Genomic DNA, 23,836 nt, shown 5'->3' on the forward strand with positions numbered 1-23,836 from the left:
ACTTATGACACCACATTTTGGAGATTTAGATTTTTGTTCTTAGTGGTCTTCTGTTATGATTCGATCTCGTTTGAACGTTTAAAATAATAATATCAATATTTTTCTATGAAAATGAACGATTTCGGCGTTTTATTTCATTATTGATTCGAAATACGTTTTGGACAAGCTGTTGGTGTGTTAATTAAATAGTTGCCTTGTCTAACAGCAACATTTGGTGTCATCACGGCCTATAATGAGAAACGGGCCGTAATACTATTTTTTACCAATAAAAATATTCTAGAATTTTGAATTAAGCTACTCAAATCCTTATAGTGGTAACTGGTAAATAATATTTTTACAATAAGATCCAAGGTAGCTTTGAATTGTTCTCAGAGGTGAGGCAGGGTTAACATTAATTCATTGTTCCAATTAATTGCGTGATTGTTTCTCTTGAAGACAGAAATTAAAGTTCTGAATTCTTGGTTCTTTATACCAAAGAATTAGCATAAATTCTATTTATAACTTTTCTTTAACGTATTTATTCTTCTTGTTTTGACTGAAGAGCTATCCTCAGACACAGCACGAATGAATAAAATATAGGAATATATGCCCCTGTTGTTACATCTACAGATGAAATAATAATAGAACCTCATTCCAAAATTATCACAAAAACTAGTCCACACACAAAACCAAAAAAGAAAAGAAAATAAATAACAGAAGAAGAAATGGCATAGAAAATTTAAAATAAAAATGATAGTTTTAAATCCAAGAGTAATGGACGTACTAATTAATGAAAATTATTTGTAACCAAAAAGAAAAAAAAAAGAATTCTTTAATTTGTGAATTTTGATTACGAGCGACATATCATTTTCCTATGTAAGGAGATTAACTTTTTTTCTTGATATATAAAAAAATAACATGAAAATTCTTACTCCTTATGGTCCATATATAAATATTAGTATATACCAAGAGTTTAGCACACTCCTTAATAAAAATATTTTATAACAACATTAATCATGATATTACTTGTCTAAATGTTCTTAATTAACACTCCACTAATTAAAGCAGTAAGAGTAGATCTAGAAGAAAAGTAAAATCACAACTTTTTTCTGTAAAACATAAGATATTTAATTTGAAAAGAATTCAATTATCAAAAATTGTACAATTAGCTCCCGTTTGACCATAGATTTTGGCTTCATTTTTTTAATTTTTTTTTGTAAATATTTTTTTTATGAAATATGATCATGTTTTGGGAAAAATAAATCAAGAATTTTCAAGTCAAAACTTCAATGTTTCTTTAAATAAAATGTATATCCATACATAACTTTAATTTTCAAAAATTCCTTTTTCAAGTTTCAGTCAAATCTATATCCAAACGCTAGCTTAATATATATTATTGAAATATTTTACATAGATAATCCCCCCCCCCCCCCTCCCCCCAACCCAAACGTAATTTTTTTATCTATGCCAACATATATATATATATATATATACACACACATAATCCAGCATTATGAAAGTTCCATAAAAACTTTCTCTCTATTTATTTTACCACCATATTTTCACATATATATCAAGAATTAAAGAGGATGTCTCCATTAGCCATCATCTTCTTGTTGTTGTTGTTAACAATTTCAGCCATGGCCAAAACAAGGCAATTTGAATGGAGAGTGGAGTACATGCATTGGTCTCCAGATGGTGTAGAGGGTGTGGTAATGGCTATTAATGGAAAGTTTCCTGGTCCAACTATTAGGGCAAGAACTGGTGATACTATTTCTGTTGAGCTTACTAACAATCTTCTTACTGAAGGACTTGTCATTCACTGGCATGGAATTTCACAGGTTAGGATCCAAAAAACATATATATATATATATATATATATATACAGTGGCGAAGCCAGAAATTTACTCAAGGGTGTTTAAACTTGAAAGAAGTGAAAAAAATCTCCGAGAAAGAGTGTTCAATATATATTATATACCTCTAAAATGTAATATTTTACTTATATACGCAGTGTAATTTTCCGACGAAGGGCTTTACAACATGTACCACCTTAACCATAGTGTCCCATATATATATATATATATATATATATATATATATATATATATATATATATATATATATATATATATATATATATATATATATATATGTATGTATATATATATTAGAGCTTTTCTAATGCTAGTATATATAGTTATATACAGATATCCTCATGCAAGCCAAGTAGAGACAGAGCTAGAATTTTAATTTGATGTTGATTTTGAATTTTAGAATGAAGACTTCGATCAAATGCTAATAATTGAGTTCTAAATTTAATTTTTATACATGTTCAATAAATTTCTTAACACAAGTTATACTTTTCTTAATAATGTTTTAATACAAAATACATTGTTTGAGTAAAGACTACTAGGTTCAGCTTATCGAACCCATAGCTCGGCTTCTGCCTCTGCCACATTAATGTTTAGGTGATATATATTAGTTAGGTGTTCTTTTAGGAGTTTTTGAGTTTTATTAGAGATTTATATGCATGCAAATAGAAAATATAGAGAGCTTAAAACAAATTTTTGTTTTTACTTCTATATATGCTTGATCAAAATTACAATTTACAATGACCTTTTTTAACATGTAAGTGGTCCTTTTAAAATAAAATTTGCGTAAAAAATTTAATATTTATTATTTTCTTACCTTTTTTTTTTTTAATTTACATTTTTGGTTTTCTTAAATTTCTTACTACAGCGTGGAACACCATGGGCGGATGGAACTGCATCAATCTCCCAATGTCCCATTAACCCTGGAGAGACATTTGTTTACAGGTTTATAGTTGATAAGGTAATCTCTCTCAAACACAAGATAAAAAAAATAAAAAAAAGGATGTACTATATACCATCTAAAGGTTAGTTTTTATGTTTTTTGCACGCTCCTTAAAAAATATTTAAATATTTAATAATCTTAATTATAAAAGTGTTCGTCGAAACTATTGTATTTTATTTGGTATAATAATACAACAACAACAACCCAGTATAATCCCACTTAGTGGGGTCTGGGGAGGGTAGTGTGTACGCAGACCTTACCCCTACCCTGGGGTAGAGAGGCTGTTTCCAAATAGACCCTCATCATCCTTCCCTCCGAGAACTTCCCACCTTGCTCTTGGGGAGACTCGAACTCACAATCTCTTGGTTGGAAGTGGAGGTATAATAATACTATGAGATAAACTTATGAAGAAGTAAAGATTAATATAGTTGACCTCGACTTGTTTGAAATTGAGACGTTATTATTGTGCTAAATTAAATAACAGGCGGGGACATATTTCTACCATGGACATTATGGGATGCAAAGATCAGCAGGATTATATGGTTCACTTATAGTGGAATTAGCAAAAAATGAGAAAGAACCCTTTCATTATGATGGAGAATTTAATTTATTACTTAGTGATTGGTGGCACAAAAGTTCCCAAGATCAACAAATTGACATCTCTTCTAAGCCTTTTCGTTGGATTGGTGAACCACAGGTAACATTTTACTTCCTTATTTTTTGTAATAATCGTGGTATCTGTATCGTTTTGCGTACACCTCAAATAATTTTATGACGACGATCCAAAAAGCGAAGGCTCACCCCAGCTGAAGGAAGGAGGTGAGATAGGCAAGAGGTAGCTTGCTTCCAAGCCGGCCCGACCGCGAGGAATCAAGAGATCTTTGCCGGTGCTGACTTGGATCTCGGGTGACGGAATAAGGCGATCAGAAGCGACGAACAGTCGCGGTCGAAGCTTGGTTCTAGCCGATAGGCTAGCAGTAAGCTTGGCTACAACGAAGCGCTTACCAAGCGCGAAGGAAAGGGCCTTCGCCACTTGAGCCATATGCGGGGAAACTCGCACGTGCGGTTCTTAGGGGGGGGGGGAGAGCTAGTAGGAGTCATCCCATCCCAATAGCGTATATTTGGAGCTCAATATGAAATCCTATTTTCTTGCAAGACTGGTACTTGTTATCATCATAATTATCGAATAACTCTATTTACTCCCTCCGGTCCAAAATAAGTGATTTTTTTGGATGTTTTCACACAGATTAAGAAATTCGCCTTTTAGCATTAATTAGCAATGAAATTGACCATATTAACCTTTACTATCTCACATAAACACTCCTAACACATATTCCAACACTATTTACTCCAAGGATAATGTAGGGAAAAAATAATTAATTCATTCTTGAAATCTGAAAAAATCACGTATTTTGGACCACAATAAAAAGGCCAAAAAATCACTTATTTTGAACCGGAGGGAGTACCAACTAATTGAATGAAATCACCTAGTGTTTTTTGTCTCAATTGAGATTTTAAAAAATATTCTTCCTCATTAATTTCCTCAAAAGAATATAAATATTTGAAATAGTAAACAAATTATTTTCTTATTTATATATATGGGTGAATTATAGAACTTTTTATGTAATTTTTATACATGAAAATTCAACATTTTTTCAAAAATAAATAAATTATACATATGGAGCAGGATAAAGCATTATTTATAGCCGATTTTTTTATTTTTTGCACTGCAGTTGATCCAAGTTTCCAATTAAACCAAACAATAGTATATCTGGTGTATTTCTATAAGTGGAGTCTAAGGAGGATATGGTGTAAGCAGCCTTACCCTACCAAGCTTTCAATTACTTAAAAAATCAATTACCATTATATCAAACAATCATATTCATTTCTAGATTGATATAATAATATATAAATAGTTTTTTCTATAACATTTTTTAACCATATCGTTTTTCCTTTTTTTAACCTTCTAAATAAATACGTCAAAAGGAGCACTTGTTCGGTAAAAGAATACATGCTTATCAAAATTAAATATTTAAAAATTCTGCATTGTTAAATAATTATTGACCACTTTTCGAATTAAAAAAATATTTTTTTAAATGGAGTCTTAATTTCCTTTTGTTGTGAAACCAGAGTTTATTGATGAATGGAAGAGGTCAATTTAATTGTTCTCTAGCGGCGCAATTTAGCAAATCACCCATTCCTCAGTGCAAGTTAAGAGGAGATGAGCAGTACGCACCCCACATTTTTCACGTGCATCCAAACAAGACTTACAGGCTTAGAGTGGCTAGCAGCACTGCTTTGTCTTCACTCCACTTAGCCGTTGGGGTAAGGCACAAAATAGCCTTATTTATCTTTTTGTCACTTCAAAAAATAATTATTCTCTCCAACTTTTTACAAAGTTATTATTCTTTTACTTGCTCTAAAGTAGTTTCATGAATCGATTCTTGACTTTCTTTTTCTAATAATAATAATAATAAATAAAAAAAACAAACAATAACAACCCAGTAATAGTCCCACTAGTGGGGTCTCGAGATGATAGAGTGTACGCAGACCTTACCCCTACCCCGAAGGGTAGAGAGGCTGTTTCTGAGAGACCCTCGGCTCAAAGACAAAAGATATGTAACAAGGACAGAAATCAGACAAATAATATCAACACGGTAGGGGATAACAAATAAGTGGAGGACAATAATTATGGTAATAATAAGAATTAAGATTAAGATTAAAATTAAAAATAAAACAAAAAAGTGTGATGGAACAAAATTCGCTAGTAGTCCTATATAAAACACTATCAGACTAGCCAGAACAACGAGGAAAAAAATGTTCTACTATCCCCTAAACTACAACCCTCATATTCTTTTTTTTTATTTTTTATTATTATTATTATTATTATCTGAATCAGTTTGTGTGTATTTTAATCTTTTTTATTTAAGGATTTTTAAATAAAATTAGATAGCGCCAGCGATAGAGTTGTTAAAAATTAAGACTATAGTAGGATTTAAAAATTCAATTCAAAAATTGAAATAAGTTTACGATGATCATGATGTGCGGGTCAGTATGTGTACAATTCAATATGTTTTTTCTTTTTCCATTAGGGAACTTTTGAAGTTGAGAATAAATAGCGTAAGACCGTAGGAGAGAGAGTTTTGAAAATTGAGGCTATATTTTCTTTAACTCATTTTTATTGGTTACAGTTGATAAATTACAATTCAATGTTAAATTTAATTTTTTTTAAAAAGAGAAATGACTTTATACCTTTTTAAAAAGTTAAAATAATTTGGACCACTTCTTGATTTGGTGCTTACGCAAGAACTGTACTAATCTTCTTTATATCGTCTCAATTATTTTTTAAAGATAAGGGACATCAATTACAAAAGAAAATTTGATAATGCGCATAATTGGTTCTAAGGACCTTTGTGCCCACCAAATAAAGTTGGAGAAACTAATTCATAAAGTGGCTAAAACTGAAATTATTCTATTACTCTATTTAAGGAGTCAATATTTTTTTTTATTATGATTCTTTAACGTTTAAATAGTATTTAAACTATAAAATTATGATTTATCATCTCTTTATATATCTATATATTTATCTGCACTTGCGATTTACAACAAATCATATTAACTTACAGTAGGTAGATGATAAAAATAAAGTGAGAATGTATATTAATTAATTATAGTTAAATAATAAATGTATATGTGCAAATATATATAATTTATTTATTGATTCAACGTAAATAATAAATATGAGCACATTGGTAGTTTGTTTATTTTGCCACGAAAACCTATCTGTATCTAAGGACGGATGTAAAATGTAAGTTATAGGATCATCCAAAACCAATAACTCCGGCTCAGACAATATAGTTTCACTAAATTAATAAGTATAAATAAATAATTTTAAAACTAGTAAATCAAATGAGTTGAGATAGAACCTGAACTCAAATATATAAAATTTAAATTCTGAATTCGACAAAAAAAAAATGAAGTTGACTTCCTTTTACAAAAGCTCTTAAGAAATAATTCTGATACTTTGTGTTGGTTTTACATCTATAGGGTCACAAAATGGTGGTGGTTGAAGCAGATGGAAACTACATTCAACCATTTTCTGTAGAAAATATGGACATTTATTCAGGTGAAAGCTACTCAATTCTCTTCAACACTGATCAAAATCTTTCAAACAACTACTGGATTTCAGTAAATTATTATTATTGAGTTTAAGTTATATGTAGTGACGGAATAAAAAATATATAATTATATAACTACGTTCAGAGGCGGATTCATGATTTAAACTTTATGAGTTTAAGTTATAAGGTTTTTAGAATTGAACCCGTTCTATTTTTAAAGTTATGGGTTCATATATACTATTTTTCTAATTTTTATACATAAATTTTTACTCTGCGTCAAAAGTTATGGGTTTAATTGAACCGATAACTAGTAGACTACATCCGCCATTGACAGTGGCGGATCTAGAGTGCAGTTATTGGGTTCATGGGAACCCAGTAACTTTTGTGCAGACCCTGTACTTCTATTAAAAAATCCACTAAATATTAATAAATATTTAAATATGAACCCAATTATTATTGTATATTAATTTGAGATTACGACAAGAACACATATACTTTAAATCCTGGATCCGTCTCTGGGGTCACTGACTACGTCACGTAAAGCTAGTTGCATGTCATTTTTATGATTAATACTATTTACCAAACTTAAAAATAGTAAGTTATACAACTATAACATGTTAAATCTACTGATCGATAGTGTAAGAATTCTTTTATGTTGTAGTACATAACCATTTCTTATGGAAAATATGGACATTTATTCAGGTGAAAGCTATTCAATTCTCTTCACAACTGATCAAGATCCTTCAAACAACTACTGGATTTCAATAAGTGTAAGAGGAAGAGAACCTAAAACACCTCAAGGCCTCACTATATTGAACTACATTCCAAATTTTGCTTCAAAAATTCCAAATTTTCCACCACCATTGCCACCTCTTTGGAATGATTATAACTACAGCAAATCCTTCTCTAAGAAAATCTTTGGCTTGATGGGGTCTCCCAAGCCGCCAACTCGACACGATCGTCGTCTTTTTCTCCTCAACACGCAGAACAGGTACTTCATCTATCTCAATTTTTTTGACGATATTTGAGAATTTAAAAAAGAATATAATATAGCATTTTTGACGCGTAAATTATAGATTGCATATATATAGGCATGAAAAAAATATCTTTACTATCGAGTGGGGCCTATTAGCTTAAATTATTACAGAGAGAAAAATATTATTATTAAGTTTATGTTTTATGCACTAACGATATTTTATAATTTGTATTTGTTTAGTAAACTAAAAAAATGGAAACTTACCTGCTATAACATGGTAATTACATTGATAGTGTAATAAGTTCGTTATATTGTCAGTGATGTAACTTAAATATATCATAATTTTTATAATATTAGTTTAATTTAACAGATTATACTAGTAGATTATTACTCTATCTTCAAATTACCATACATGCTTGTTAAAATATTTACTAATCGTAGATCAATTTTACTTGATGATGTAAAAGTCTATATATATGTACTATTAATGGATAAAACTTAAACTATATTTGTAATATGCCCTTTCACTTGGAGGTGATTTATTTCTTAGGCAAAACACATGAAAATATTCTTATCGATAAGTGATATATATATATATATATATATATATATATATATAAAATGAGAGATGGATTTTGATTTTTGGGACCTTTTTGCTATGTGACAATGTAAAATTATGTGATTACGATCATCCGATTAAAAGTATAATTTATTAGCAGGTGAGATTTAGTTATAACTTTTTTTTTTTGCTTCAAATTAATTATTTATGTTTGTAACAACAGGATTGAAGGATACACCAGATGGGCTATCAACAACATTTCCTTAGTTTTTCCCACTACACCATATTTGGGATCAATCAAATATGGCATAAACAATGCATTTGACACAAAATCTCCACCAAATACCTTTTCCAAAGACTATGATATCATGAAACCACCACCAAACCCTAATTCTACTTATGGAAATGGTGTTTACATGTTGAAATTCAATACCACCATTGACATAATCCTTCAAAATGCCAATATCTTAGCTGAAAACGTCAGTGAAATTCACCCTTGGCATTTCCATGGACATAGTTTTTGGGTTTTAGGGTATGGAGACGGAAATTTTACAACAGAAGATGCTGAGACGACGCTCAATTTGAATAATCCCCCGTTGAGGAATACAGTTGTGGTTTTTCCCTATGGATGGACTGCACTAAGATTTTCCGCGGATAATCCTGGGGTTTGGGCTTTTCATTGTCATATTGAACCTCATTTGCATATGGGCATGGGAGTTGTCTTTGCTGAAGGTGTTCATCTTGTCAAGAATATACCTAATGAAGCTCTCACTTGTGGTTTGACAGGCAAAATGTTTGCTGAAAACAAGCATAAATAGTTGTAGTTAATTTAAATGTTGTTTTTTCAAATGATATAATAAGAAGAGCTATCTTTCTAAAGGTGGTTTTTTCTTTTCTTTTTTTATTTAAACATTGTCCCGGAATAGAAGAATAGATGATAATTATAAATCTGCAACAATTTATTTTAATTTCTTAGTTACATTTTTTTTTTCCATCACATCAATTAAAGTTTATAGTACCTGTAATTTTCGAGTCTGATGGTAAGCAACCCCCACTTCCAACCGAGAGGTTGTGAGTTCAGGTCTCCCCAAGAGCAAGGTGGGAAGTTCTTGGAGGGAAGGATGCCGGGGTCTATTTGGAAACAGTCTCTCTACCCTAGGGTAGGGGTAAGATCTGCGTACACACTACCCTCTCCAGACCCCACTAAGTGGGATTATACTGGGTTGTTGTTGTTGTTGTTGTATGCAATTTTCATCAAAGAAACTCAAGTATTTATTGTTGTTTCCTTATATACAATAACAACCACCCAGTATAATCTCACTAGTGGGGTCTGGGGAGAGTAGTGTATACGCAGACCTTACCCCTACCCTGGGGTAGAGAGGCTGTTTCCAAATAGATCCTCGACATCCTTACCTCCAAGAACTTCCCACCTTGCTCTTGGATAGACTCGAACTCACAACCTCTTGATTGGAAGTGGAGGTTGCTTACCATCAGAACAACCCTTCTTCCCATCTTTGAGCAAATGTAACTTAAATCTTTGATATAACTTTTGAGGTTTAGGATACGGAGATGGAAAGTTTACAGTAGATAGAACATGCTGAATAGTTCAAGTCAAGAATCCACCATTGAGGAAACAATTGTGATTTTTCATGGGATAAAAAATTTCCCTTGAATATAATCGAATATTTAGTTACACATTCAAATTTTGTGGGAAATCTATTACCTCTGAACATTTTTGAAATAATTAGAAAGATTGATATTCGATTTTATAATGTGAAATTGTTATGAGCCAAGCTAACTTCATAAGGGCCTATGGGCTAGAAGTACTGAGAAGAAATTACACGGGGCGTCCTATTTGGTCGCCCCCATTTAACCTATACCCATTTATTTTAAAACTTTTAACTTGTACCCACTTTTTAAATAACTTCAGCTCACTTTCTCCTCCTCCTTCTCCTCTTTCTTCTGCTGCTATTTTCTATCTAGTCTACTAATCTAATACCCTAGAAAAAGATGATATGCTGGTGCAATATGTTTTTTTTTTTTTTTTTTGCTAAAAGGTGCAATAGTTCAATATAGGATTGAAAGAAGTAGTTTCTGATATGTCGTAGTTGAAGAAATCCTTAGCTTACCTTCCAGCAGGTAGTGAATATGACTGGACGACAGCAGTTCACACTGCAACCAATGAGGGCGATGAAATCATGGTAAATGAGCTATTAAAGCACTGCCCAGATTGCTCAGAAATGCTTAACAACAATGGACAAAATGCTATGCATGTTGCTATATTGAACACTCTATAGCTGAAATTTCCCAATTACAATGACAAAAACTTCCGGTTACAAAGACAAAAACTTCAGCTCTAGAGCTGAAGTTCGCCAGTTATAAAATAAAAACTTCAGTTACAAAATAAAAACTTCAGCTCTAGAGCTGAACTTAAGGCCCCGCTACTAAAATGCTGAAGTTTTGCGTGATTGCCTTTGCTACTTCAGCCCCGTATGCTGAAGTTATGCGAAAAAGCGGGTACGCTTGCAATTTTTTTTGCAAAGTGGGCACAAGTTAAAACGTGACACAAAAACGGGTATAGATGCAAATGCCCCAAGTACTGAATGAGACTGAGTTAGGGATTATCGGGCTTAATAAAATCCAAGCCCAATTAGCAATTGGTTAAAAAAGGACTATAAGTTAAGAAGGGATTATGGCGATGTTCTATTCCTCTCATATCCTTGCTCTGGGTCTAAGCTTCTCATCTCTCCTTCTTATCTCTATCTTTAGCTACTTTTACGTTTCAGTATATCTCATTGTAATTTCAGTAATTTCAGTGTTGAATTGTTATCCTATTTGAGTTCTAGTTTATATTAATATAGTAAGGAGTTTGTCCATTTGTTACAGTGATAATTTCACTTTTGTGCTTCCAATGCTATTATTCACTTTGAAAAACAAATAATATCACTATGAAATGTTGAAAAGTACTTACTCGTAATTAGTATTTATGCTAAATTGATTAATTTAATTAATAACAATTTAAAGTAAAAATACATATTACTACTTAGTAAGTAAATAAATCTTTTATATGCTCCTACACCGCGCTAAGGTAAATACTTAGTGTTTGGACATAAGAATTATAAAATTCCGGAAAAAAAGTGAAAGAAAATTTCAAGTGAAAATGATATTTGAAAATTAGAGTTTTGTTTGGACATGAATATAATTTTGGGTTGTTTCTAAATTTGTAGGAGTGATTTGAGTGAAAATTTTGAAAAATAGTTTTTTGAGTTTTTCAAATTTTCAAAAAATTCCAAAATTCATCTTCGAGTGAAATTTAAAATTTTATGGTCAAACGCTTATTTCAAAAAAAAGTGAAAAAATTTTCTTGGCCAAACGGGCTCTTATATTGTCCATAAAAAAATTCCTTTTTTTTCAATTTCTTTTGCCAAAAATCGTATTTGTCCATGATATTGTGCAACTTTTTGGATTTTCTTTTTGAAAATGAGGCTTTCAAAAACCTAAAAGTGATTTTGACTATTTTTTCAGAAAAAAATTCCACTCACTCATAAAATTACAATATTTTTTCAAGTGAAATATATGTCGAAACATAATTTTAAATTCAAATACCATTTTTCAAATTAATTCTAAATATTATTATTAATTTTTTTCTTCAAAAATTATAATTTTTATATACAGACGCCTAGCAGATAAAAGTTAAGTGAGAATGAATATATATCGTTACACTATTGATCAATTAGTAAATATATACATGTGCAAGTCGCATATATTGATTTGAATTTGATGTAATGGGATTCTCATAATCCGACGTTAGAACGCACAATTCGCTTACTTCACAGCTCAAACTCTCAATTTTCCCTTGTTGAAATCAGCCATGGGTTCTGGTAATACACAAAATCACATCAAATTCAATTTTTTTCCCGTTAATTTTCTGTATTATATACAAATTTGATCCGATTTTTGTGAATATATATGTATGTCACAGATGCGGATATGGAGGATTATGGATTTGAGTACTCGGACGAGGAGCAGGAAGAGCAAGATGTTGATATCGAGAATCAATACTACAATTCTAAAGGTTTTTAACTTTAATTTTGAGAATTTTTTGTCCAGTTTAAAGCTAGGGTTTTTTGGCATTGTACAGTACATGTCTTTTTTGTTCTCGGTGCTTTTTGCTGTATTATTCCGCGTTCTGGGTTATGCTCGGGGTTGTGTTTAGTGTTTACAACAACAACTCAGTTCCAAACAAGTTGGGGTCGGCTATAATATATGAATCCTTATTGTCCCTGTTTACTCCATTTTATGCCAAAATTATGCAAATACAAATAAAATGAAAGTAATAAGTTTTGTATATTATCTAATCATATAAATCTTTGAAAGGTTAGACCGCTCCTAGAGAGTATAAGACCTAAAGTAAAAGTGTTAACCTTCTTACTGGAGAATGCATAGAAAACTTTGAAAAGGGCTCAATCTCCTGGGCGAGAATATGAAATTTCCGTCTCGCCTGATGAACCATGTCTGTAGGTTAGTGCACTAGGCCCTTGCTAGTGTGAATGGTGTGCATGTTGGATGTATCGTTTGCTTCTCAACAATTGGCTAACAATTGCACTGCTTATTTATATGAGTCAGCCAATATAAAGATTGAGTAACTGCAAAAAGCAAAGTGTATGTAATGGTAATCTGATATATGCTCCCTTTTAGTATTATTCAGTTGTAAGGTACCTTTTGTGATGCTAAATGGCAGGTAAAAGTGTTTTCTTTGTATTACTGTATGCATCCTCTTATGATTTTTGGTATTGCTGCCTAGAGATATACTTTCTATTTTATTGATCCACTTCTCTTTCACTATATTAAACACTGCACCATGTAATATTTTGCAATGATGTCATGCATAGGTTTGGTTGAAACTGATCCTGAAGGAGCACTTGAGGGTTTTGCTGAAGTAGTACGTATGGAACCTGAGAAGGCAGAGTGGTAAGGAGTTGAATGTGTAAATTTTGCAGTTATTGCTGGTAACCTTTTCAGCGTGCTGTCTTGGGTGGTGGCTAGATAAAATTATTAACAAGCGTACCATATATTTGCGAGATCAGTTATATTATGGTGTGTGGTGATGCCTATGTGCCATTACATATATAGGAAATGGCATCATGAACCTGCATTCTAATAAAAGTGTCTTTTCTGTTATTAACCTGCAAACTGGTGAAGTAAAGTGGAGGCAAACCTGGCAAATATAATTATGTGCATTATGGAGATGCTAAAATTTGAGTTAGTTTTTCCTAATTATCTAACGCAACAGTGCATTGATAAAAACTCATCGATTATTCAGCATGCAACTATTAATATGACCTGAAAGTCAAAATCACTTACCTCAGTTTTTAGAAAAAGAGGTCAGATTCAAATAGCAGACCTCTATTTCTTCTTCTTCATCATCTTTTTTAATGACCGAGAATTGCACTATTTTAGTTTCAAAGCTCGTAGGATAATGGGCTTGCCCTCTGCCTTTCTTCACTTAAATGCGAAGCTTGGTTCACCAACTAGTATTCGAACTCGTGACATGTGCCTATCACACAAGCCTGTCTTTCTTCTATCGACTCTTTTTCTCATTTCTGTGTGTATATGTGGCAACAAATTTCAAATCACTAACGAAGATGGAGTCTTTTTAGTTTATTTTTTAACTGCGGATTGTTTTTAATGTTCTCTTCTCTGAATTGGAATTACAAATTCGCTTAATATACCTTATCCAAAATTTCTAGTTATAGCTCAAGTTTGTAATGCTAAAAGGCTGGTTATTGTTTACACATCCAAGTTGTGGAAGACTCTTATCCAGGTCTTATGCCTTATGCTTTCAACTAATGGGTTTCCCAAAGCTTTTAAGAATTTCAGAGCTACAATTTGCTTTTATATTGTTACCAACTATCATTATTTCCAGGGGATTTAAAGCTTTAAAGCAAACTGTTAAGCTTTACTATAAGCTAGGGAAGTTCAAGGAAATGATGGATGCTTATCGAGAAATGCTGACCTACATAAAATCAGCAGTGACACGGAACTATAGTGAGAAGTGTATAAACAGTATTATGGATTTTGTTTCTGGATCAGCTAGTCAGAACTTCAGCTTTCTGCAGGAGTTCTACCAGACAACACTGAAAGCCCTTGAAGAGGCTAAGAATGAGGTCAGAGTGTATTCCTCTTTTGGCATATAGGAGTCAGCTCGCAGGTTTCTCCCGAAGTTCTTGTGTCTTTTTGTTAAGGTCTCACCACCCACTCTTTCTTTCACAGAGGTTATGGTTCAAGACGAATCTAAAGCTTTGCAAGATTTGGTTTGACATTGGGGAATATGGACGAATGAGCAAGGTATCTTGCTTGATCAAATTAGTATCTGTAGCTATGATTTTGCTATGGTGTTCATGAACATAACTTGACCACTTTGTTAGATTCTGAAAGAGCTCCACAAATCCTGTAAGAAAGAAGATGGCACTGATGATCAGAAAAAAGGGACACAATTGTTGGAGGTATATGCAATTGAGATTCAAATGTACACAGAGATGAAAAATAACAAAAAACTGAAGGTATTTTAATACCTTTTTACAATCAGTCTCTTTCAATTCAAATGCCAATTTCGGATAATTCTCTATGTCTAATTTGTCTTGGTTTTTGTTGTCTCCTTTATTTTTAAAGGATGTTACTTCTAGAAGCTCCCTCATTTGGGAACAAAAATACCTTGATAAAAAGTACATTCTGAAAATAATGAGTGAGACTCTTTGGAATTTTGCTTGTCTTTGTAAACACACATAATTTGCTTTAATTTTTCTTTTCTTTTCCCGACATTAGTAAAAATCTATTAAATTCCTCCAAGAAATATTAGGAAATGAATTGTAGAAGTTTCTGTCATTGTTTAAAGAATCTAGCAGTATGGAATTCTTCACCTTCCTAATTGAACTTCATTCTTTTAAAATCCTCTCTTTGGTTTCTCTCTGTATTACCTTGATCCTTTGCCAATTTGTTTATAAGGCGCACGTGCCCTGGTGATAAATGAAGTTATAGTGTAACCATAAGATGGTGGTTGTAGAATAGCCAGGAACTGCTCATAGGAAAAGGGAAAAACAGCTGTAATCAAGCATATACCTTCACATGCAGAATGGCAGGGAGTTATCAGGGGATTAGGCACCCAGCTTAATCTTCTTTTCATTCAGAGATGCTTGCTTTGCTTCTAACAATGGTTTGGTAGAGCAGTCAATTCAGATGAGATCCTTAACTTGAACGATAAAGTTGTCTGATCGTCCATAAATCATGTCATTTCCATTTGCTGAAGTTGTTCTATCCAGTTCTAGGCAAGTGTAGGTTTCCCAAGGATTCTTTTGATAAGTGAGAGAAATCTTGAGGGGAAGAAAGAGAGAACTTGACTTTTCTCTAACTTGTTACTAACTTGATTGACAATTTACTTTACACAATTGATTTACAAGAGGTATCTATTTATAGACGTGAATGTAGGGTAGGAAATTTGGAAATATGCGTTAATCACTGAAGGATTGAGTGCGAGTTATTTATTGAACTGCTTGATTATATTTATGAGAGCAATGCATTTATTACACAGTTTTACTATATTTATTATTTCGGAGCCAAACTTGACTTGGACAACGGTGAGTTTATTGCACCTCCTAGCTGAATCAGTTACTTTCTTCTTAACACGTTTCCTCAAAATTAAGGCGCTGAAACAACTTTGGTTTTCAAATCAATTGGATAATCAAGTTGAGTGTGCTGAAAGGATTACTATTTACTAACATGGCAATGGCTGGACAGTTTTATGCTATACTTGGCGGTAATTAAGCGTTGACTGGAAACATAGCAATGATAAATGCACTGCTGCATTATCTTGTTTTCAAACACACTCTTCAAACTCAATGAGGTGAAGAAACTACTTAAGTTTGCACATCAAAAGCTGTAAAATCAAGTTTGGTATGTTGATAAAGTTAATGTTTAGTAATGTGGCCATGATAGCGGGATACTTGGATAGTGGCACGTGACTTAATGGAGGCCTGGTGATAGCTACTCATTGATTAGAAATATGTCTCTAGACGACGACATTGATGTGTTAGCTGACTGAATCTTGACATGAATAGTGGCACGTGCCCTTTGTACAATGAGTAGAATAATGACTTGAAAAGGTTACAACAGTCACCGGAAAAGTCGAGAAAGAGGCGAAATTAGCTTATTTTATTCTAACTTGATACAAAGAGCTACAAGAAACACCTATATACTGGTATTGTTTACTAATATATTATAAAAATACAGAGATTGTGTCGACACAATAAAAGAATGAGCAACAATAACAACAACATACCCAGTGTAATACCACAAGTGGGGTTTGGAAGGGTAGTGTATACGTAGCCTTACCCCTACCTTGACAGGCATAGATACTGTTTTCGATAGACCTTTAGCTCAAAGCAAGCATGCATAACCAATCACAATAGAATATAGAAAGAAACGCAGTGGTTCAAAAGTCAAGAAAGCAGTAATACCAACAACATAATAGAAAAAACAGAACAAAAGCATCCAGGTAGTAGTAGAAATATAGGAATATGGAAATACGAGGATAACACTACTGCTACTTAAATGAGAGGAAAGGCACTTGATTGCCTACTATCCTAATCCTTGACCTCCACACCCTCGTATCAAGGGTCATGTCCTCGGTAAGCTGAATATGTGTCATGTCCTGCCTAATCACCTCTCCCTAATACTTCTTTGGGCTACCTCTACCTCTCCTTATACCCACCATTGTCAATAAAAGAATGAGCATGACTCATTTATTGCGCTGTTTGAGCATATTAATCATGATAGTTGTGCATTTCTTGCATAAGTTGACTACATTAACAACCTTGATTTTTCCTGTAATGCATTAATTGCACCACCAAACTGGATTATCTTACTCTTTTTGATCCTTTTTATTTCATTTTTAGCATCTTTTATTTGGTCCAAAGTAATTGATTTTCCAAAATCAAGAAGGTATTAATTTTTTTTTTAAGTTAGCTTTGCTAATGAACGATCTAAATAAATTTCTAAAAAGTTTTTACAATTTCTTATAAGTAGATTTGAGAAGAGATACATGTTAATTTAGTCAATAACATTCTTAATTAATGTTCCAAAGTAGCTTTCTTAATAGGTGTGCAAAGGCTAAAAAATCAAATAAAAAGGATAGGAGGGAGTATATATTTAACATTAAATCAAGGTCGGTCATAATAATAAATAAAATCAAGGAGTGCAACAAATTGAATGAGAGCCTTGGCGTAATTGGTAAAGTTGCTGCCATGTGACCAGGAGGTCACGGGTTCGAGCCGTGGAAATAGCCTCTTGCATTGACCAGGAGGTCACGGGTTCGAGCCGTGGAAATAGCCTCTTGCATAAATGCAGGGTAAGGCTGCGTACAATAGACCCTTGTGGTCCGGCCTTTCCCCGGACCTCGCGCATAGCGGGAGCTTAATGCACTGGGATGCCCTTTTTTTAAGGAGTGCAACAAATGCTCTGCTATCATAATTAATATAGTCAAATAGTGCAACAAGTACAATGTCTCAATCCTTTATGATGTTTGCACATATTTTTGGATTTTCACGCCTAGAAATAGGTCGCTCTTGTAGCTCATTTGCATAGAGTAAGTTATCAATCAAGTTAGTGCTCCCTCCGGTACTTTTTATTTGATCTTTTAGCCTTCCACACACATATTAAGAAAACTTCTTTGGAACATTCATTAAGAATGTTATTGACTATATTAACCTTTATTCTTTTGAATTTACTCACGGGAAATTGTAAAGACTTTTTAGATATTTGGTTAAATCATTTAGTATTAAGGGTAATTTTGGAAGAAAAAATTTAATAACTTCTTGGTTTTTGAAAGGAATAATTATTTTGGACCAAATAAAAATGCTAAAAGAGCAAATAAGAAGGACAGGAGGAATTTTTAAGTTAGAGAGAAGACAACCGATTCTCTTCATCTCTTCCCCCAAAAGATTCATAACATGGTATCAGTGAGCCACTATAATTCTAGTAGTCATAAATTACTTCTGCTCTTTCGGTAGGAATGTCCGGTCAGAGTTGCTATAATAGGATTTGATAAAATCTATTACCACCCTAAATGTCACTACTTAGGCGTTGTTCACTACTTAGATTTGATCAAATATGTCTGAGGTAAATATTTTCACATTGAAAATAATGAACCGTAATATTTTGAGAATGCTTTCCCGTACAAGGGTCTTCTTTGGCGTCACTCCAATAATTGGGGCGGTCAAACACTTGTAGACAAAGTAGTGAAAAAGCCATAACCACCCTATTTATTGGAATGGGGCCAAAAAGGACCCCTCTACAAGAGAGAACTCATATTTTAACTTTCTGATATTTTTAGTGGGGCCAAAAAAGACCCTGATTTGTTTGTATCGATTCAGAGTATATATCTGTAGTATGACCAGAACTTCTAACTTTCTGATTTTTATTCTGGCATTAATATCTTGAAAGCATCTATCCAGTCGCATTACATTATAGAGGAGATTGCTTGCTTTAAAACTTTCTTGACATGTCATTTGTTCCTTAATTTATTTCTCTTTGAAGTCTATGTTGCTCAGAGCTTCCAAAATACCAACTCACATGTGTCGGATCCTCCAAAAATGCATAACTTTCTTTTGGAGGACCCGACATGCACCCGTCGTTTTTTTGGAGGATCTTAGCAACATAGATTGAACTGATAAGCTGCTGTTTCAATCCCTAAGTCATAAATAATATGAGTCTAATCCCAGGCACTGTACAACAAAGCACTTTCAGTCAAGTCAGCAATCCCTCATCCAAGAATAATGGGAATCATTCGCGAATGTGGAGGTAAAATGCATATGGCAGAGAGGAAGTGGGCAGAGGCAGCTACAGACTTCTTTGAAGCTTTCAAGAACTATGATGAAGCTGGGAATCATAGGCGTATCCAGTGCCTAAAGTATGTGTGCTGTACTTCCTGTGTGTGCTTCATATGCGTAGGTTGTATCATGTATGTGCATTTATTTGCTTCCTTTTGCATTTCCACTTTCGTCTTGCTAAGGACACAAGAGAAGATAAAACTGCAACAAAATTGAAATTTTTAATGTAGTCTTAGTCTGCTAGTTCCTGGACATCTGCATTACAGATTGCAACAAGCTGTAGCTCGTGGTCGCTGCATTAAAGAACATAGGAGATCATGTGATTAAAAAGCATGATCAAAGCAGTTTGTTTTGAAATATTCATAATTTAACAAACTTCTATTGAAGCTATAGTAGAAAGTTTTTCCGTAAGTACTTGTCAAAAGAAAAGAAGAAGTTTTTTCAATTACATCTTATAAAAGGTTCTTGTTAAGACTTTGAGGTTATGCTGTTTTTGGAGCTTTTTTGTATTTTGTGAAGGCTCCTCAAGAGTTCCCGTTTCCATGTTCAGTCCCAGTATTCTCACATTTGTTACGTGGTAAGTGAAATAATAAATGCGATGGCGTGCTTTTTGTAACCAATAGCAGATTTCTGCACTCTTTTTGGTGGTTGGATTAGACTTGAGCTACCATGATATATATATTTGTATATATAAAGAAAAATGAATACAGTTAAGACTATCTCTGATGTTTCTAACTCTTACACTCTGAATTCATTTTTTGATATAGCCTCAGATATGGTTCTCTCTACATGTCAATTGCTGTAATGCAGTACTAGGTGATTGCTTTGAACATTCACCTACCACCAGAAGATTACAATATGCGAATTCCATTTATGTCTTAACCATTGCAAACCTCTGCTTTACCTATTGTTGCACTACATTTGGTTCCTTTCACTTAGGTACTTGGTTCTGGCAAATATGCTGATGGAATCTGAAGTTAACCCTTTTGATGGCCAAGAAGCTAAACCGTGAGTATACTGAGAGAAGTTTTTGTTTGCGAGATTCAACATGAGCATTTTGTCATTCTTGTGACTGGACTAGAGCTGCATTGTGTCGGTACATGACTGCGTTTGTATTTTTCAGTTACAAAAATGACCCCGAGATATTGGCAATGACAAACCTTATCGCAGCATACCAACGAAATGAGATCTTGGAGTTCGAGAAAATTCTTAAGGTACCTTCCTTTAAATTTCAATATTGCCTGTTGGCCCTACAGTCTGTAGTTGGTTTCTTGTTATCATTTTGAATGTGCTTTTCTCGACATTTTAACAGAGTAACAGACGGACAATAATGGATGACCCATTCATTCGGAATTACATTGAAGATCTTTTGAGGAATGTCAGAACCCAGGTTTTACTGAAGCTCATCAAGCCTTACACAAGAATCCGGATTCCCTTCATATCCAAGGTGAAAAGTTATCAGTCGTCTTTCTTGCTAGGGCACCTTAGAGCTTCTTCCATTTTCCCTTTCTTCGCTTGCCCATGGTGACCTTTGTCTCTTATCTATCATATTCTGTCTTATTCATTGCCTCTATTTTTTAGTAATTTTTTTGTGGGTGGGTGTGGTGTTTTTTTTTTTTTTTTTTTTTTGTGTGTGTGTGTGGGGGGGGGGGGGGGGGGGGGGAGAGAATGTGGGATTAAATTAAATTTTATCAGCTACCTGTGTTAGTGATGGCATAAAATGCTACTTGATTACAACATGTTCATATTTTGAAGATACATGCATACTGGCTACAGATCTCCTTAAGGGTGATAAAGAAACAATGAACTGAGCTACTCCTGTAGTTTATCGCATTATTCAGTTACTAACCCAACGGATGCACTGCACTTCCTAGTTGGTTTTCTCATATTGATTGACCTGCAGGAGCTGAATGTGCCGGAAAAGGATGTTGAAGACTTGTTGGTCTCACTAATCTTGGATAACCGGATTGATGGCCACATTGATCAAGTGAACCGACTGCTAGAGCGTGGCGACAGGTCAATTAATAATCTTGATTTGCTATTATTAATTTGCTTATTGCGACCTAAGTTCACTTCTAACTTGTTTTACATGACGTGTTCGTGCACGCAGTTCAAAAGGGATGAAGAAGTATACTGCCATAGATAAATGGAACACACAACTAAGGTCTCTATACCAGACTGTTGGCAACAGAGTATGTTGAGATTTCCCATCTAAAAGAAGTGATTATACTGTGAACTTATCATACAATGAAAAGAAGAGAGGACTCCAAGCTTAAGGTTTAAGATTCCAAAAATAGAAATTTAGCAGCAATTTTTTTTTTTTTAAAAAGTTCCAAGAGTTATATGATTCCCCCTTTTCCTCCTTGTGCACTGGCACCCCCCCCCCCCCCCAATTCACAGAGGACATTTCAGTTGCTTGATATGAGCAGGCTAAAGTAAGGTAAAAATTATTCTCCATTAGGTAGTAAATAGAACTGTGGATCGGATAGTGCATTGGGTAATTTATTTGCTCAATTACTGGTCGTTCAAGTGGTACATATGGAACATGATTAAGTTATAGTATTTGGTGGTCATTTTTATGTGACTTTTATTTTGAAGAAGAAAATTAATGTGCTTGAAAAAGCTTGAGGGCGGTCAATCTGATTTCTGGTAAAAAAGTTAATAGAATACTTTCTTGTAGACCTTGTTCAAATAATGAAGTTAAATCTGATTGCGTACAATGACTACAAACAACAACAAACCCCGGTAAAATCTCACAAGCTGGAGAGGGTAGTGGAGAGGGTAGTGTGTACGCTGATTTTACCCTATCTTGTTAGGGTAAAAAAGCTACTATTTTCTTTGTCTTTATTGTTTCATAGTCTCCTATGCTATCTAAAGTTTAGAAATTATTTCAAATGGATTATCGGAGGAGAAACATAAGTGAGTAAAGTTTGTTTTTCTCCTTTTAACGGATAATATTTTTCAAGGAAAATATTTTTGGTGCTTAGTTGCTAGAAAATGATTTATTTCTGAATACAAAGTTTCCCTCTCATATTTCTCTTTCGCATATGTGTTTTAACTTTTAAGTGAAGCAGCGAGCAAATTAACCCCCCCACCCCCCCACCCCACCCCACACAAAAAGGACTATAATACTGAAATAATAATCAGTATGAACCACAATTTTTTCTGATAATCAAACAAAAAGAACGTTTAATAAAAATGAAGCTTCCTTGGCAGCAAGGTGTTCAATTTTGGAGGTGACACTAAATCTTAATCAAGATATATATCTTGAAGAATGAACATCATTAACTGCATTTCATGATTTTGAAAACCAATTTTGGCACTATCTACATGTTTAACAACTCAAACAACCTCTCTCATCGATACGTAACGCGTAAACAATGTTTGATTGGGCACATAATCTATGATATTAATGTTGGGACAAAATAACATAGTACATGTTGAAGCTAACGACGAAAACTTTGATGACGATAAATTAGACATATTAAAAGAGAGGAGATTAGAAACTAACACTAATATAAAAATAAATACTGAAATATAAATCTCCCCCTAAACGTGATTCTCTTAATGACTACCCTGTGGATATTGTTGTTGTAAGAAATAACGATTCTTAATTTATAGATATCCTAAGATTTTTCCTACCAGAAAAGGATAAAGAGCATATGAAGTAGATTTATTCTGTTTATGAGTCTTTTTTCCTTCCTTCAAGAAAGAGAATCTCAATATATTCGAAATTTAGGATAAAATTCTAACAATTAATTCATTTTATTTGGAGTAATGTTGTTAGTTATAATGGAAATGAATATTAAAGTACTAGGTTAAAAGAGAGCAAAAATCATAAAAAGTCAAAGCATGAATAGTTTAATGAATTTAAATTCTTAAAAGTTTTGGAAGTCATATAGAAATAAAATAGTTTCAAACATTTCGAAACGTCCCAAATGGAAAGAGTGTTATGTGATTATTGAAAAAAATTAGCTACAAGTGATGTACATGTGAAAACACATAATTAAATAAATAATATAAATGTACGTAAGATTAAGGAACATAAAAATAATTTGTAGTAAGTTCCAGAATTCTCAGCAGTCATAATCTATAAATAGTAATATCATTGATCTATCAACTATGATTTATATAGACATGCATGTTGTGACTCAATTATTGGGTGCTCTTTTTCTTGCAATGATATAAACTTCTTTTTGTCTTTTTTCTATTTTCCTTTTTTTTTTTGGTACTGGCTAGGAAGATTATGATGAGAACTTAATATTTATCGTTTTATAAATTAATGAATCCATTTCTAATTTGATCTAAAAAATTAAATTAAAGAGTTATTTCTGTCCTTTTGGCAATTTGTCCATTTATAACCTCGAATTTTGACTTTATTTTTTGTTGCAATTTGGTTACTTATAGAATTTCTGCGAGAAAAAAGAGAGGATCTTTTTCTCTTGAAACGAGAAAACAAGGATAATTAAAGATGAATAATAAAATCAAATTGAGCATTTTTATGATA

At 33.1% G+C, this 23,836-nt stretch overlaps 2 protein-coding genes across 3 annotated transcripts; both read left to right on the forward strand.

Moving 5' to 3' along the window:
* The first annotated feature begins 1,486 nt into the window (after window positions 1-1,486).
* On the forward strand, window positions 1,487-9,325 carry LOC107767669 (L-ascorbate oxidase-like). Of its 2 annotated transcripts, XM_075244555.1 has the most exons (7): window positions 1,487-1,820; window positions 2,719-2,811; window positions 3,278-3,490; window positions 4,924-5,118; window positions 6,841-6,919; window positions 7,614-7,902; window positions 8,670-9,325. In XM_075244555.1, exons 1-7 carry the CDS (start codon window positions 1,569-1,571, stop codon window positions 9,262-9,264), a joined length of 1,716 nt encoding a protein of 571 aa, XP_075100656.1. In that variant the 5' UTR covers window positions 1,487-1,568; the 3' UTR covers window positions 9,265-9,325. The 2 variants fall into 2 exon arrangements, with proteins under 2 accessions (XP_075100656.1, XP_075100657.1); XM_075244556.1 differs by lacking the exon at window positions 3,278-3,490 and having other exon boundaries at window positions 1,501-1,820.
* A 2,816-nt stretch (window positions 9,326-12,141) lies between these two features.
* LOC107767670 (COP9 signalosome complex subunit 2) lies at window positions 12,142-21,910 on the forward strand. Its single transcript, XM_016586748.2, has 12 exons — window positions 12,142-12,327; window positions 12,429-12,521; window positions 13,339-13,417; window positions 14,373-14,613; window positions 14,720-14,794; window positions 14,875-15,009; window positions 19,222-19,409; window positions 20,269-20,337; window positions 20,453-20,543; window positions 20,642-20,776; window positions 21,233-21,345; window positions 21,440-21,910. The coding sequence occupies exons 1-12, from the start codon at window positions 12,318-12,320 to the stop codon at window positions 21,528-21,530; spliced, it is 1,320 nt and encodes a 439-aa protein (XP_016442234.1). The 5' UTR covers window positions 12,142-12,317; the 3' UTR covers window positions 21,531-21,910.
* The last annotated feature ends 1,926 nt before the right edge of the window (window positions 21,911-23,836 follow it).

Source organism: Nicotiana tabacum, chromosome 22 (genome assembly GCF_000715075.1).
Source record: "Nicotiana tabacum cultivar K326 chromosome 22, ASM71507v2, whole genome shotgun sequence".
NCBI classification, from domain to species: Eukaryota; Viridiplantae; Streptophyta; class Magnoliopsida; order Solanales; family Solanaceae; genus Nicotiana; species Nicotiana tabacum.